The sequence below is a fragment of the Typopeltis vanoorti genome, chromosome 21 (assembly GCF_054136105.1).
Source record: "Typopeltis vanoorti isolate ZY-2024b chromosome 21, IOZ_Tvanoo_1.0, whole genome shotgun sequence".
Lineage (NCBI taxonomy): Eukaryota > Metazoa > Arthropoda > Arachnida > Uropygi > Thelyphonidae > Typopeltis > Typopeltis vanoorti.
In genome coordinates this window covers 42,794,139-42,811,489 of record NC_143569.1, presented here as the reverse complement: position 1 = coordinate 42,811,489, position 17,351 = coordinate 42,794,139, and the positions used below count along the sequence as shown (strand labels likewise).

The 17,351-nt window shown below is 35.7% G+C and overlaps 1 protein-coding gene across 2 annotated transcripts in view; it reads left to right on the top strand.

Annotated features, from left to right (window-relative positions):
• The window catches only part of LOC150094790 (uncharacterized), a 275,693-nt gene that overhangs the window by 111,956 nt on the left and 146,386 nt on the right, over nucleotides 1-17,351 (top strand). For both annotated transcript variants that reach the window (XM_090410853.1, XM_090410852.1), the window contains one exon: nucleotides 16,903-16,989. In XM_090410853.1, the coding sequence (XP_090266979.1) occupies nucleotides 16,903-16,989 (87 nt within the window). The remainder of the gene's footprint in view (nucleotides 1-16,902; nucleotides 16,990-17,351) is intronic.

Sequence of the window (17,351 nt, the reverse complement as noted above, 5' to 3'; positions counted from 1 at the left end):
AATCACTTATTGCCAAACAGGAAGTGCTTGAGTGACCTGAATGATGGTGTGTGTGTGAGAGAGAGAGAAGATGCAGTTGTATTCTTTTTGTATTGACTATACATCATTTCTTTCTACTAAACATTATATATTTGAAATTATGTAATGAAATTAATTTGTTTTGTCATATTTTCTTAATGACAAAGACATTAAAATTCACAATCATTTCATGTAGTAGCTCTCCCTGTGCCTCTCATTACTTTCTTTAAATGAGTACTTCTTTTAATTTTTCATCTTCTTCTTTTTGCTTTAATCTTAAAGTTGTTCTGTTTATAATACTTCAATGAAAATAATCTTGTTTATCCATTTTTTTCATCAGATAATTGAGTTTTTTTTTATTGTTTCCAATCTTTAACTAATTTAAATGTTATTTTTGAATCCATTCTATTAATATGATCATTCCACTCCAATTTGTAGTTTTTTTTATCCCTTCATTCATGAGTTATGATTGGCATTCTTCATAAATATTTTCATTTCTTTCAAAATTCTTTTAAATTTTGTAAATTAAGTATATTTTCCTGAAGTTTTTCATTTCATATTTATAGATTCTGACTTTTGTTAGATCTTTATTTTTCCATATTACCGAATATAAACATCTTGATATTTTATTAGACTTCAGAGATTGTCCTTTTATTTCAATATTACATTTTTATTGTTAACAGTTATTCCTAGGTATTTTAAATTCTGTCACTTGTTTCCCAGTTTCCCATTTGGTTTCAATTTACATCTTATTAATTCTTTCACAATTACCATTTCTTTTTTGTTGTTATTAAAACAATAACAATGAAAATAACAATAACATGGAAATATCTGTGATATTTCCATGTTAAAACTGCAGTATATCTGCTGGAAATTTAAATAATTACTTTTGGAGCTCATCTTCATTTCCTGCAAGTAATGTGCTTATACAACCAAATTTAAACATCTTTGTTGATTTTTTTTTTCATTTAATTTCAGTTTAATTTCTCAATGCAAATACAGCTGTGGGATTAGATGGGAAATCACCTTGCATTTTACGAGAAGGTGCAAAGGAAATGACAATGCCTCTGACTAAAGTCTGCTCTGATAGAGTTCCAAGGAAGTGGAAAGAGGACAAAATAATTCCTTTGCATAAGGGAGGTTCTAAGCTAAGACTGCAGTAGCAAATTATAGACTGATCAGTATCATAGGAGTGGTGGTAAAAGTGCTTGAATGCTGATACCTGATATAAGAGTACTACTTTGACATCAGGGATCAGTACTCAGTCCTTTTCTCTTTAATGCAGTAATAGATATTTTGACAGAGCAAGTCAGACAGAGAGCACCTTAGAGTATGTTATATGCAGATGATATTCTACTGTGTGCGAAAACAAGACAGGAAGTGGAACAGAAGCTGATAAGGTGGAACAGAGTATTAGAAGAAAGAGGGCTGAGAGTTAGTAGAAGAAAAACTGAATGTATGGTGTGTGTGGTCAAAATGTTGACACTGAAGAAGATGCAGTGCTGAATGGAGAGGTCATCAAGAAAGTAGATAAATTCAAATATCTGGGTTCAGTAGGGATAGTAAAGGTGAAGTGGAAAGGGAAGTCAATAACTGAATTCAGGCAGGATGGAAGAATTGGAAAGAAATGTCATGAATTTTCTGTGATAGTAAAGTTCCAGCAAAATTGAAATTTGAAGACCTACAATGCCATATGAAATGGAGACACTGCCTATGAAGAAATCAAAGAAAGCAAGATTAGTGCTACAGAAATGAGGATGTTTCGTTGGCTGTGTGGAGTAACAAGGAAAGATCAGGTGAGGAATGAACACATCAGAGGTACTGTAAAAGTGATTGCAATTACAAACAAAAAGCAAGAAGTGCGATTAAGATGGTATGGACATGTAATGAGGCAAAATGAAAAATATGATGTATGAAGTATCATGATGATTGAAATGCAAGGAGGAAGAAGAAGAAGAAGAGGAAGACCAAAGAAGAGGTGGAAAGATAATGTAGAGGAAGATCTGAAGGAGAAAAACCTGTTTAAAGATGCAGTCTACAATAGAAACCAGTGGAAAAGACTCATCAGAAACAGCGACCCATATAGAAATGGGAGCAGCTGAAGAAGAAGAGGTGATAAAAGTATTGGAAGAGTTGGTCAAAAAGAGAATTCAAGAATGGGTGGATAAGAATATGATACTCTAAGGGGCAACATGGCTTTGTGAAGGGTTGGTCATGCCTTAGTAATTATTAATTTTTTATAGTGATTTTCTTTATTTAACTTAGAGTGACAGCTAAGTTAAATAAAGGAAATAGCTACAGAATTCTGCTGGATTTTGTAAGACATTTGACAGAATACCACATGGAACTCTGTTACACAAATTAGAACAAATGAGGATGGATATGACACTGGTTAAGTGGATATGAGGTGGCTGATGGATAGATACCAAAATGTGGCATATGAAGGAGCAGAATCCAGGAGAATGCAGTTGACTAGTGGTGTGCTGCAAGGTTCTGTGCTAGGACTATTACTGTTTAATTTGTACATAAATGATGTAGGAGGTAATATGAAGGAAAATATTCAATTGTTTGCTTATGATGCAGAACTGGGTAGCATAATAGTTAACCATTTATGGAGAGCTTGTAGGATGATTTAAATAGGCTCTTAGTATGGACAAAAGATAATGGACATCAGTTTAATGTATAGAAATGTAAGGTTATGCATTTTTGGGAAAAATATATTTCAAGCTGTGTAGGCACATTGATGGAAATGCATTAAGAGTGGTAGTAGATAGAGAGTTGAAGTTTAAAAGGCATATTACTAAAGTTGCTAAAGTAACACAAAGGAGTACTTGGCTATTGAAGACCACACTAATAAGTAGAGACAGGGAAGTTATTATTCCTCTTATAAGGCTTTGATACACCCGCATCTAGATTACTGTGCTCAGGTCTGGTCACCTGGATTTCTTGGGGATGAGGAAGTAGTAGAAAGAATTGAGAGACCAGTGACCACTCACCATCTTATGATAGATAAGATGGTGAGTGGTCTGTGGAATGCACCCTATGAGAATAGATTAAAGTGTTTGTGGGTTGCAGAAGTTGGTTGACAGGTGAAAAAGAAGAGGGGGGAATATGATAGAAACGTTTAAGTTACTTAAAGGATTTCATAGGATTGATGCTGGAGAAATGTTTCAGCACTTGGCTACAGGGACAGAACAAGAGATCATCCTAGGAAGCTGAGTAAGAGTGTAGTTAGTAGGGTGTGAGGACAACATTTTTTGCTTGGCAAGTGGTGAACGAATGGAATCATTTGCTAGATATATTGTCTGCTAATAGGTTGAAGAAGAGATATGATAGAATATTGTGTGGATAGTTTAGGTCTCCTGCAATGACTCTTTGGACTCTGTGGAGGTGTCCATACAATAATAATAATAATGTTAAAGTTGTATTTCAGGAATCAGACAAGGCAATTCTTTTCCTCACATGGATTTTCTGTGTATTTGAAAATTGCGATATGTTATTTCACATTTTTTCTGTATAATCTTTGATCATTTTGATAATATGCAGAGGTATATTTGGAGAGCGGATAGGCTAACCACTCGGTTGGCCGAGTGGTTAGCATGTCCGCTCTCCAGCCAAAAGGCTGCGAGTTTGAATCCTGTCATGGGCATGGATGTTTATGGATGTCTGTGGAAATACTAGTATTAGTAGTGGGCAGTAGATGGCATTGGTGTAATTGGATTGAGTGGTGGAGACAGAGAGCCATAGAATAGGTGCCCTCCCTCAATGAGTCTTTGGACTTCCTGGAGGTGTCACATAATAATAATAATTATAATATTTCTTGATGCTGATGCTAGTACTTTCACAAAATCTTGTAATTTTTCTCAAAAGTATTTTCTAAGTCAATGGAACACATAAATATTGGTTTGTTATATTCTAGAAAAATCATCAGAATCTTTATTTTTCTATTATTTGCTTTAAATCAAATATAACATCAGTAACAAGATTCCCAATTTAAGAATACTTGCTGTTTGGCATAGGTTAGTATGCTTCTAATTTTTGTTTGATCATTTATAGATGGAAAATACACTATCCAGGGATAGTATCTTGTCTGCTCTCTTCTCTTTCTCTCTTTTTCTCTCTCACAATTTTACAGTTTTTCTATCATAACTAAGAAAAACTGTAAAATTGTGTATATTCTGCACGTTCTTTGCATTATTATTATTATTAACATTTGACCTCCATTGAGTCAAAGGACTCATCATGGGATGTCTATACTCTCTAATGCCAAAACATCATCAAACTGTGCCTTGAATCCATTCACAGTTTCCACACTTTCAGTCAATGCATTCCACTCACCAGTCACTCTCCATGCAAAGAGCCTGCTTCTCATTCCCCTGCTCACATCCTTCATATACAGCTTCCATGGATGGCCCATAGTTCTATCCTTGCCTCCTTCCACTCTATGAAATGTCTTCTCCATATTAATCTGGTAACAATCCCTCACCAACTTATATGTCTCAATCATATCCCCCTCTTCTTCTTCTATTCTCAAGGCTCTTTAAATGCATTCCCTCAATCTCTCCTCATGTCCAACATTCTATAAGTCTGATACTAACTTAATAAACCTTCTCCAATATATCCTCATTCTCCCCCCTCCCCCTGAAAACCAGGTGACTATATCTGTACACAGTAGTCCGTATGTGGCCTGATCAAAGTATTATACATGGGAACCATAACCTCTTTGCTTCTGCATGTCAGTGTCTTCCTCATTATTGCCATAATCCGTTGGGATGTTCTTACAGTTTTAGCAATGTGATCCCTAAACTTCAAGTCTCTTCACTTGAAGTTCCAACACTTCCAACTCTCTCATCTCCTCTACCTCCACCAAAATTTCTCCATCAATTGTATACTCTGCATCCCAGTCTTGCCTAGCAAATTTCATGAACTTGCACTTTGAAATATTAAATTGATAGCTCCACTCATTTGCCCACTTGCATAGTCTGTTGAGATCCTCCTGCAAGGTTACAATGTCTGCTCTACTTGTCATAACTCTTCACAACTTTCCATCATTGGCAAACAGCCGCACATCTCCTGTACAAGTTAGACGATAATGCTCCCAAAATAGATTTCTGCATTATTTCTTTACAGTATCCCACATCCATATACAGTAAAACCCCGTTTTTACACTTTTTAGGGGACTGATGGAAAAAAGTGTAAATAGCAGGAAATGTAAATCATAAAAAAAAAAGGCTAAAAGATGACTTACTGCTAGTATGTGAGTCTACATACTAGATTACAAAATTTAATAACTGAAAATAAATGAATTTACAATTACTTACATTTATCTATTTAAAAAAATCTTTAATTGTTAATTGTTTTTGCTTTATCTGCACTCTTATAAGTTCCATCTGCCTCTCCACAGTGTATGAGACATTAAATGCTCCATCCATCATCTCCTGATGCACTTGCAATATACCGCCTCAAAACAAAGATAGCTTCCATTGCTTCTTTATTAGTAGGGACGGTAAGTTCTTGATCACAGTCTTCTTCAACCACTTTTTCTTCACCAAGGTGGTTGGAAAGGATGTCCTCTACACTTGGTACCATTGATGTGATCACACCAGCATTAACATAGTCTTGAAATGAGGAAGACTCATCCATCACATACCGGTTGTCGGGCTCTGACATATCTTCTTCCTCCTGTAGTTGTTCCTCCTCTTCTGCAAACGTAACTCCTGCCTTCCGGAAAAAGTTGGATATGGTTTCAGGAGTAACATGCAGCCATGCTTTGGCCACATAATGCATGGCATCAAGGATTGATATGGTCATTTGTTTTGGGTCCATACCATTATCATGCATAAACACAGCTTTCTCAACAAGCATTTTTCTATATTTCCATTTAAATGCATGGATGATGCCCAGATCTAATGGCTGAAGCTCACTTGTACAATTAGGGGGAAAGAACACTAATCTAATGTTTCTGAACTGCAGATCTTTAGGGTGTGCAGGACATTTGTCTAGCAGTAGTAGTATTTTGCAGTGATTTGCCTCCATTTTAGCATCCTGAGCATGCATGGGATGTGAAGATGCTGCTGATCATCCATGCTGTGCTGTTGGCATCATACTTAGTAGGCAGATTTTTTATGTTCTTAAAACGCCTTGGCTTTTTAAATTTACCAATTACCAGTGGAGGTAATTTTTCTGATCCATCAGCATTGACCATGAGCAAAACAGTTACCATCTGCTTGCCGAGTTTTCCACTGTGACACTTCTCTGCTTTAAAACACAATGTTTACTTGGCAGAATGTTATAAAAGAGCCCAGTTTCATCAACATTGAAAATATTTTTCGGTTCGTAGTCCTGAATAATAGTCTTTAGTTCATGTTTCCACTGGTTTACAGTTTCCCCTGCAACACTATTACTTTCTCCAAACACCTGATTATACTCAATATTGTGACGAGTCTTGAAACAATCAATCCATCCATTTGACACAGTAAAACTATTAATCCCCAACCTCGCAGCAAATTCAAGGGCTTTCGCTTGGAGTATAGTACCATCGACTGGAATACCCAATGCTCTCGTAGAAACAAACCACTCTGCCACAAGTTTATCCAATTCATCATATGTCGAATGTCTGGATATATTTTCGTTTTTTTGACATAGCACCAGATTGCTTTGCAGTGAATTCAATGCTTGACCTGTTTTTTTAATTATCGTGTTCAAAGTGGACACGAAGAGACCAAGATCTTTTGCTAATTGAACATGTGTTCCGGCATACCAATCTACACGTCGCAGATTTGCTATCTTTTCTTCTACCGAAACACATTTTCTATCTTTTTTTCTCCATGTTACTAACTTGGATCATCCACCACCGCAACTTGAAAGCAACTATCGCACACTAAATTACGTAGCAGAAATTCTGCAATATCAATTCGTACTGTGATTAAAAAATCATGGTATCGCTCATTACTACATCACTGCTGCAAGCGTGCAAGCCACCATGATGACGGAAACGAAACTACAGCCGAAAGCAATGTCACCTGGAAACAGAAATGCGCAGATTTCTGCAGAAATCAATTAGAAAATCGGAATTGACACCCAAGAAAAAAAACGCAAATCACGGAAATAACGTCCACATCAAGTTGTTAGTGGTGGGAAAACAATATATCGTAAGAATAGGCCTTAAAACGGGACCAACGGAAAATGACATAAATTGCGGGAACATAAAAACGGGGTTTTACTTTGTTTGCGATATATTTTTTTACAATCTAGCTTAATGGTTAGTATTTCACAATCCTTATCTCTGCTGCTCTCATTATAACAAATTCTTGAGATTATACTGCATAAAGTAAAGAAAATTATAAATTCATTCATTTTTAAATAATCATACAAATAATCGTTAAACTTTTTATTTTCTGATCAAGAACTCTGTTATTTTTGATGATCTCATATTTTTAGTAGCATCATTAAAAATGAAATTTTCAGTACCATTTAACAGCTGAAAAATATTTTTAGGACATCAGTATTAGAGGGCAAATATACATGAACTTTTTTTATGTCTACTTTTTACAAATATACGTGAACTTGTTAATGTAGGGATTATGCAAAAATGCCTGTACATTTTCAAAAATTTCTTGGTCTGTTAATAAATTGTCATCTGCTCCTATATAATGTTCATAATTACCTGTGCTTGGAATTACCATGGAATTGCAGCAAAATTCAAGATCACTATTTGCAATAATTGAAGTCCTGTTCTAACACTTCAATATGATTAACTCTTTTGAAGAGACCCATGCCACAATGTTCATATCATATGCTTCTTTAGCAGTTATTTTTTCATTATTCTCTGAAACTCATTTTAGCAATAGATTTTTAATAAGTTAACTCCTGTAATGCATTTTGACTGCACACATGGTTCCTAAGTCCAAAGGTTGGAAAACTGCTGATAATTTGGAGGTTAAAAGAAATTAAACTTTAATGTGGTCTAATATACATGTCAAATTAAGTAATAAGCAATCATCAATTAAGAGAAGGATTTTTCATTTTGCTAGTGTTATCCAAGCACATTTATTCGCACAATAATTGCAGATAAACAATCAAACTTAAAACACCATGTATTTGAAAATCTTTCAATGATTTGGTTTTCTGTTTCAGAAAAGCTGAAAAGAAGTCCATTAAACATAAATTATAAATCCTAAGCTGATTTTTTCCATCCTATCCCTAGCACTCCATTCATTAACTCAGTCTTATGGTACATTGTTCCATTACTACAAGAATTGACCTCAGTTCAATTCTTGTAGTGATGAAAGGGATCTTTATATGTTCTTTTTTCTCATGGAAAACTTGGGTTTTTCATCTTGCATACAGGTAAATTGGCCAGCAGAACACATGCAATTTGCAGAAAAAAAATACAAGTGGTGGTTGGCAGTAGATTGTGCGTATGTGTAGTTAGCAAATTAAGTAAGGAGTGGAGATTGTAATCAGGTGAAGTAGAGTAGAATTTCCTCCCTTGATGAGTCCTTGGAGGTATAATGTAATAATAATTATATAATTATTTATTATTATAATTATAATAATAAATAATAATCATTCTCTTCTCCACAAACTCTCCTTGAAGCTATTCCATACTTCTCAAAACCTGCTGAGCCATCCATGACTTTCTTGAGAATTATAGTATCCTGAAAGTTTCCATAATCTTTGTATGCATTTTAATTTATTATTCGACTACAAATTGGAACATTTCTTTAGTACATATTTTGTAACCATGAAAAAACAGCTTTATCAATGTCATTATATAAAGTGCTATGAATTTTTTCCTTTGAGGTCCAGGTTCTATCTTTAATCTTGTCTTCATTCTTTTATGATATTTTAAAATTGTAGACATTGTTGGAAGGAGCAGTGCTGAATTCTTTTGCAAATTCACTTTTCTTCTTCTTCTCGGCATTTTTTTAATCCAAAATTGACAGTTTTTCTTTTAATGTTGAATTGTTCATTCTTCAATTTGTAATGGATTATTGTTCTGAACTTCAGATAACATTTAAATATTATTAATTAATTAATTAATAATATTTAATCACTGTAAACCCATTACCCTTATCCAGTTCAGCCGTCATGTTATAAAACGTGAGCAAGTTACTGAGGCATGATCAACCCTTCACAAGACCATGTTGCCCCCCATACAGTATCCCATTTTCATCTATCCAATCCTATATTCTTCTCTTGACTAATTTCTCCAAGACCTTGACAACGATTCCTGATATGCTAATTGGTCGGTAATTTACAACAGCAGTCTTGGAACCTCCTTTATGCAGTGGAACTATTTTCCCCTCTTTCCACCCCCTTGGGACTAACCCAGACCCGAGACTCAGATTAAACAAAATGGTCAAGGGTACTGACAATTCTTTAGCCGCTTCACGTACGACATGAGCTGGTATACCATCCAATCCCACAGATGTATTGACATTGAGGTTTTGCAATAGACTACTCACCTCCACTTCATTCACCACAATTCCCATATAATCTATTGGTTCATTCATTTCTGCAATGTCACCACCTGGATGATATACTCTTGCAAAGTGCTCGCTCAGTAATTCAACTATATCAACTGATTCGGTTACCTCTCTACCATCGACATTCTTTAAAATCATTCTGTCATATACATTTTTTCTTTTACTTGCAACGTATCGAAAAAACTGTTTAGGGTTCTCTTTAGCCTGCATAGCCAATGTTCTTTCGTAATCCTTTTTTGCTTTTCTTACCACACTCGTTACCCTTATGGCCTGGACTTTATACTGTTCATGTGCCTGCCGGTCACCTTTCTCTTTAAATTCCCTCCATAGTTGTTTCTTTTTTTGCAGCTCAAGCTTAATGGTGTTATTCATTCATTTAACTCCTACTTGATTTATTATTCGGACTCTACGTATACAGTCAGCCAATGCTTCATGCAAACACTTCTTAACAACCTACCATGCACTATCAACTTCTAGCCCTTGCAGTTGTACATGCCATGGCACTGAACCAATCAATCTCCTAAGCTTGTCATACTTACCAGCACGATAATTCCATATGTATCCTGTCTTAAATTGTAAATTCCACACCTTTAGCTACCTCCCAAGTCAAGACCCCCATGATCACTCTTACCAATTGGTGGCAAAGTGGTCATATTCATTACAGTCAAATTCTCCTATGCAATTACCGGTCAAGCACTCTCTGACCCCTAGTATTTTCCATTACATGCTGTTGCAGATGGTTATCCCTTAATAACTGCATAAAATCCAGTTCCTTCCTCAAATGTGTGTCCTCTCCTCCTTCCAATCAGTGTTACCATAATTGAAATCCCCCTCCCCATAATAATTACCTTCCTTCCACTCATTGAATCAATTTGTTTACATACTATTCTCCACCATCTATTCCATCACCTGGTCACCTAACTGTATATTTTGTTCTGCTAGTCTCAATTTCATACCAGATAGCCTTAAATAAGCTCATTTCACTATCCTGCATTTCAACTTCTATTCTCCTTGGCTGCAGTTCATCAGCTATCATCAGTAACACCTGCCCCATTTTATTCTCTCTGTCCCTCCCGAACACACTGTACCCTTCACGTTCTATCCCGCTGTTTTCTATAATGAACTGGAAGAGTATGCTTCCTAATGTTTTTGAAGGCTTGTGGATTCTCACTGTGCCATATCACAAATGGTTTCAGTTTATATCTGACCACATTACTCCCTAACAGAAAAGTACGGTCTTTAAGAGCTTTGAAACCAGGCATAGATTTTAGCTTTTTGTGGATGAATGATATAGGCATTTTTTTCTGAAACAGAGTCTCCAATTTCTCCATAAATTCCTTGCAGCCTTCTTATTGGCATCAGTTCACCATACATTTTCACATTGTGCAGTGCAAAATGCTGCTGGAATCTCATGAACCAACCAGAAGAAGCGTTGACCCTGCTTCCTCCTTCAACATGTTGAAGAGACAGCGGTTATGGTCATAGTGCTAAAGGGTATGCTTTTGGTTCAGTTCCTTTATCCATGATGCAAGTAGCTTTTCCATATCACCGATAGGACCTTGTCATTGCTTCGTCATTATCGTCGATTTAATGGAGGCAGATCCTTTCACAGCCTCTACGATTTTATCCTTATTTTTCAAAATGGTTGTCACTGTAGAATGAGACTATCCAAAGTCGTGTGATCACATTGAGGGGCTTACCAGTTTCATGTTGCTTTATAACTTGCAACTTCATTTCAAGATCAATTGCTCACCTCTTTTTCTGTAATTCTTCACTAGGTTTTTTTGATTGGACATGTAGGATCCATGTTGCACAAAATATTGCAAAATATTTAAAGATAAATACACAAATAACCTATTTCTCAAACACAAAATCAACTGTTGAAGACATGTGCCGACTGCCGAGGGAGGTTGCCGCTGAATGCGCATAATACATTATTGCTAAACCATTTTACTTTACTCCTGCTTGTTTTTTTCGAAAGTATAGCCAATAATGTTATTTATTCCCTTATGGGATCACGGACGTATCTTCGAACAGATGTAACTCAGATGGGTGTAAGTCGAGGGATGACTGTATACATAAAAAAACTAGGAAATACAATTTTTCATATTCAAAAATATTTTTCAAATTTTTGAAAAAACATTTTTCAAAAATTCTCATATTTTTGGCACTGAAAGTTGATCATTGAGGTCAAGATGTGGATGATGAAGAACTTCAGCACTTTCTTTGAAAATATATCCAACTTTGCTTCTCTAGAGTCATAGCATTATCCCAAAGGATCCTATGGCTAGTGTTATTAATTCCATGTTCAGCAAGGCCAGACTTTATGATGCTTGTTTAGATCAATACAGATTTGATTCAGAAACATATTTTGGAGTGGGCAGTCAATATTGACCTAAATTTGCAGAATATGGAATTAATAACATTAACAAATTAATAACAAATGCCATAGCATCCTTTGGAATAATGCTAGGCTTTTTCACAGAAGTACCTACAAATCTGAATATCTTTTCAAAGAAAGTGTTGAAGTTCTTCTTCAGCATCCAAATTTTAGTCTTAAAGGTGGACTTTCTATGCCAGAAATATATGAAATTGTCATTAAAAATTGTATTTTTTAATGTATTTATATATAGGATCCTAATTGTGCACTAGTTTTTAATCCAGCACTTTCACAACAACAGAAAACGATACCATTCTTGCACTTACACTGTTTTTTTTTTTTTTAATTTTCAGTTATTCATTTGTTTATTCTCGCTTCTTTAATTAAACTTCTTTATTATAAACATGTGTTGTTATTCCTGTACTCTGACAGTTGGTTTATATCTCATCACTGCTGGCGCTGTTTAACTATATAACTTCTTAGGATTTCTTTTGTTTGGCCTGCTGGGTTAAATTCCCCCCCCCCTCCCTCTTTACTAGATGGATTACATTTCTCATTCCCTTCTCACTTTACTTTAACCTGTTCCAAAATATGTATTTTGTGTTCCTGCTTAACAATACTATTTAGCTATTTTACTTCAACTCCATTTACCTTTTCAACTCAGTGCAGTGTGATATCTCACATTTAAAAAATTAGCATTTTTTAAAATGTGAATTCCCAACCAGAAAAAGCTGTAAACGCAGTACATTAGTATTAGTATTGCAAATGGGCATGCTAAAGATTAGAAATCAAGAAACACTGCTCTAGAAACCAAACATGGAATTTTTTCAAACTACTTCACTTCCAGTAAGGTGGTGGTTTCATATTGAGAGATGATATTAATCTGCTACTTAAAAATATTCACAAATATCCATGCCTATGGTGTTAAAGCCAAAACCTGTTGGGTGACGAGAAAATAAGCTATTCTCTCAGACAGTAGGGTTGGTGTTTGCCCTTTTCAAATGTTTCTTAACATGTTTTGGAGTTAGATGTTTAGAGAAAGTGATGTGGTGTTCAGTGAGAGAGTGGAAGTTTAAATAGAACTATGGGAAGGAGATGCTTGGACATATTATTATTATGTGACACCTCCAGGGAGTCCAAGGACTCATTGGGGAGGGCACTCTACTCTACTTTGCTAAATACATTTCACCCTCTCCACTACTACTTAATTCTCCTACTACGACACTACTACCATCAACACTATCTACCGCCCATCATCACCAATAACAGTATTTTTTATTTGAAAGTTTTTTTACCTTGGTTCTGCTATGCATTAAAAATGCCAAGAAATTATATACTTTGTTTTAATCCTTTACCCAAGGAAGCAAAACAATGTTTTGCACATGAAATATATTCACATCTGAGCTACTTGTATATAGAAGCTAATGACTTCACAACACTTGCCTTAGTATGTATCCCATAATGCAAAGCACACACACACCCTTTCGGATGTGTAAAAATGCTATAATGGGAAAAGCCACTATCTACTGATGAGACCTCAATAAAGGTTGAAACCAGTCTGGTAGTGGCCCTTCCCATTATAGCATTTTTACACATCTGAAAGGGTGAGTTCTTTGCATTATGGGATACATACTAAGGCAAGTGATGTGAAGTCATTAGCTTCTATATACAAGTAGCTCAGACGTGAAATATATTCACGTCTGAGCTACAAAAAAGGATAAAAAGGTGATACTAACTCACCTTCAACTGAAAAAGGAATTCTCGTCCATATAAGGATTCCCCTTAAATGGACGAGAATTGAACTCAGGTCTTTTACAATTGAAGGTTGAAGGACTCAATGTTCTGCTGTTCTTCTAATTGTGTTACAGAAGCACAATGCTTACTTGAGATAGACAAATGAAGGTACGAAGCATATTATGAAATATCAATGTGAATGCAGCTATGGAATCAGATTGCATGTTGACCCATGTATTATGAAAATGTCTAAGAGAACTAGCAATATTCTCTAATCCAGCTGTAAGTATCAATTCAGACAAGGTTCCAAGGGAGTGAAAAGAGAGCAAGATAGTTCTATTATAAAAGCAACCTCAAGATTAGCATATTATAGACTGATTAGTACATAGAAGTAATGGTTAATGGATTGGAAGAGTTGGTTAAAGACAGGAAGAGAAGGGCAAGTCCTAACTTAGTAATTTGCTCACTTATAATAAGGTTACAGTTGAGTTGGATAGGGCCAGTGGCTTAGCTAGAGCTGTTGCCGCCTGGGGCGGTCCCTGAGTTTTCCACCCCCTCTCAGTGCACACCAAAAATACTACAAAAAATCAAAACGACCTATAGGGAAATAAATTAAAACACAATATTTATATTTGAAGTAAAACTTTAATTTCAACATTCTAAAATGTTATTTTTCTTGCTTTTCTGTTAGCAGAATCGTCGATGACATTGGTGAAGTCTATTTCATAGTAATGTAGGTAATTCTTAATCAATTTTAATTTAGAAAAGCTAGTCTCATAACTAGCAACACTTACAGCAATTGTGAGGAAAATTCGCAGTAGTATTATAATATTTGGAACTGAGTTCTCGAGACTGTATTTTAGAATTAACTGCAAAAGTTCAAAGTGCTGCCTGGGGCAGACAGCCCCCTCTGCACCCCCCCCCCCCCAGCTACACCACTGGATATGGCTGCACCATGATAATTACTTCCACAACCATATTGACAGAAAACAGTGCTGAAATCCTGCAGACATCAGAGAACAGTGCATGGAGGAGTGGAATTCAGTAGAATTGCAGCTGCTGTTAATTTGCACATTAATGATATGGGAATGATGGGGGGGGGTATCCAGTTATTTGCTGATTATGCAAAAGTAAGGCTGGCAAAAATTCAAAAAGTGGTAGCGATTTTGCAGGATGATTTAAATTGACTGACAGAGTGGACAAAGTATAAGTTATCAGTTTAATGTAGGGAACTGGACTGCAGGAAATTGAGTTCTATGCATTTGTCCACAATGCCACCATAAGAGTTGGAGTTCAGATGGCATATTGGAATAGTGGGCAAAACAGCTCAAAAGTTACTTGATTATTGAAGAATGCTTGGACAAGAAGAGATAAAAAGGTTATTATCACCCTTTATAAGGCTTTGATACTGCTACATTTTGATTTCTGTCAGGTTTGGTTGCCTGGGTTTCTTGGAGACGAGGAGATGATGGAAAGTATTCAGCAGCAAGTGACTGAGATGGTGACCAGGTCGATTTGTTTCCTGTGAGGGTAGATAAAAGGTATATGTATGTTGCAAAGTTTGGATATATATATATATATGGGACAAAGAGTAAAGGTGAGGAGACAGAAGGTATGGAGAAGTCATGGATAAGGGGGATCGCATGGTCATGAATAGTTGCAGATCAAGAAATGAATTGTTATACTTATTTAATAATGCCAGAATTACCAGAAATTAGGAAGATTAAATTATTGCATTGAGTCAGTTTATTCACCCAAAAAAGTAGGAATACAGGAATTATATGGATGGATGATAATGATATCCTTACAGGAATAGAAATGGAAGGATGTGATTTTTTTTTTTTTTTTTTTGTGAGGATAGGAAGAGTAAGAAGAGAGGGAGAGTGCTTCTGATGATAACAAGAGAATTATGTCTGCACAAGGTTGAGATACAAGTGTAAAATAGTGGTAGTAGTTTGAAGCAGTATGGTATGAGGTGGAGACTGATAAAATGAGATATTTAGTTGGATGCTGCTATTAGCCAGAGAATGTGGAGGGTGGCGACAAAGAAACGGATAGACAAATTGGACTTAATGAGCAAGAAAAGGATGATCGTTATGGGTGATTTTAATTATGGCAATAGTGATTGGAATAAAGAGATAGAATCAGGAAATAAGGCGAATGAATTTCTTGAGAGACAACTATCTTAGGTAATATGTAATGGAGGGCACATGAAGGTTGGGAATCTTAGATCTGATCATATCGTAAAGAGATGTGATTGTGAATGGAGTGTCTAATCTTCTCCAGTTGTTGAGAGTGACCTGGGTGATGATTTGGGTTATAGCCAGTCATATGTGAATTTCTGTGAAGAAGAGATATATATGTTGAACTATAGGGCTCATGATTATGAAAAGCTTAGGTAACAACTCAGAGTTATAGCATAGAAAGAGGAGTTAAGCAGCAAGGAGACAAAGGGAACTGATCAAGAACTGTTTAGCAGCAGCAATGTCTGAGTATATTCCAAAGGTGAAAAGGCTAAATAAAGTAAGAGTAAAATAGATTAAGCATGAAATCTGGAAGAAGAAGGAGGCACTGTGAAGGCAACGCAAGATGAATGTTGGCAGCGATTAGTTTCATGAAGAGTACTTAGAACAGGCCGGTGACTTGTTTGATAAAGACAACAAAAGTACAATATGAGCAGAACTTAATCAATCCTCAGTCCAAGAAAAACTAGTGAGACTTTGGATATGTAACAACTTAGAAAAAAGAATAATTGTGGAGGATGATGTCAGTTGATGACAGTGGTAGACTGGTAACTGATGAAGAGGATATTGTTGAAGTATTCAGTGTGCAGATTATCAGGGTATTTCATCTTTGTGAATACATCTTGAGCAGTTGGAGTGTGGTAGAGAAGGGATGTGACAATATACTGCCATATTTCTTGAAGGAATGCTACAGAAATTAACGGCACCATTGGTACGCCTGTTTAACATGAGAGTGCAAAGGGGGGAAAAATTGTTTCATTTCACAAAGGGAAGGGGGATAAGACTGAGGCTACAAATTAATAGTAGTCAGTAACTTGCAATAGTACTTAGTTTAGGAGTTTCTACCATGATTCTTATTATTATCTCTTGATAAACTTTCTCACTCCTGATAGGACCACATAACCTCTCTCTTGACCCCCCCCCCCCCGCTTGTCTAGCTGGAAGTAAGACGTGTTAAAACTGCTATTCTATAATAGAGCATTTGATATTTATATATTTGCATTTACTTATTAAAATTTATTGATAAAATTTTCAGGTCATAGCTAGGATATACTACTGTGTAAATAGATCCTGGAGTGGGAAAATAAGTATTCCAGAACTCAGGAAAAGCAATTTTCTTCAGGTAAATTGATATAAATGGACATGAAAGTTAAAACAGAGCAAATTAAAGTACACATGCTTTTTACTAACATTTTTATAAATGTTTTAAATTTATATAAATAATTAAAAATAACTGAATTGATATCTGAGAGATTCTAGTGTTTATCATTATTCAGGATCTCCAGGAAGTCATAAAACTCATCATAGTAAGTCCATCATGGATGACTCAAAGTATATCATACTATTCCTTAAACGTGTTCACTGTTGGCACTTTAACTACCTAGGCAATGCATTCTGTGATATATCTACTCTTCATGTAATTCTCACCCTTACCACTTCCTTTCACAACTCCCATGTGGGAAATAAATTAAGAATGGGGTGTAC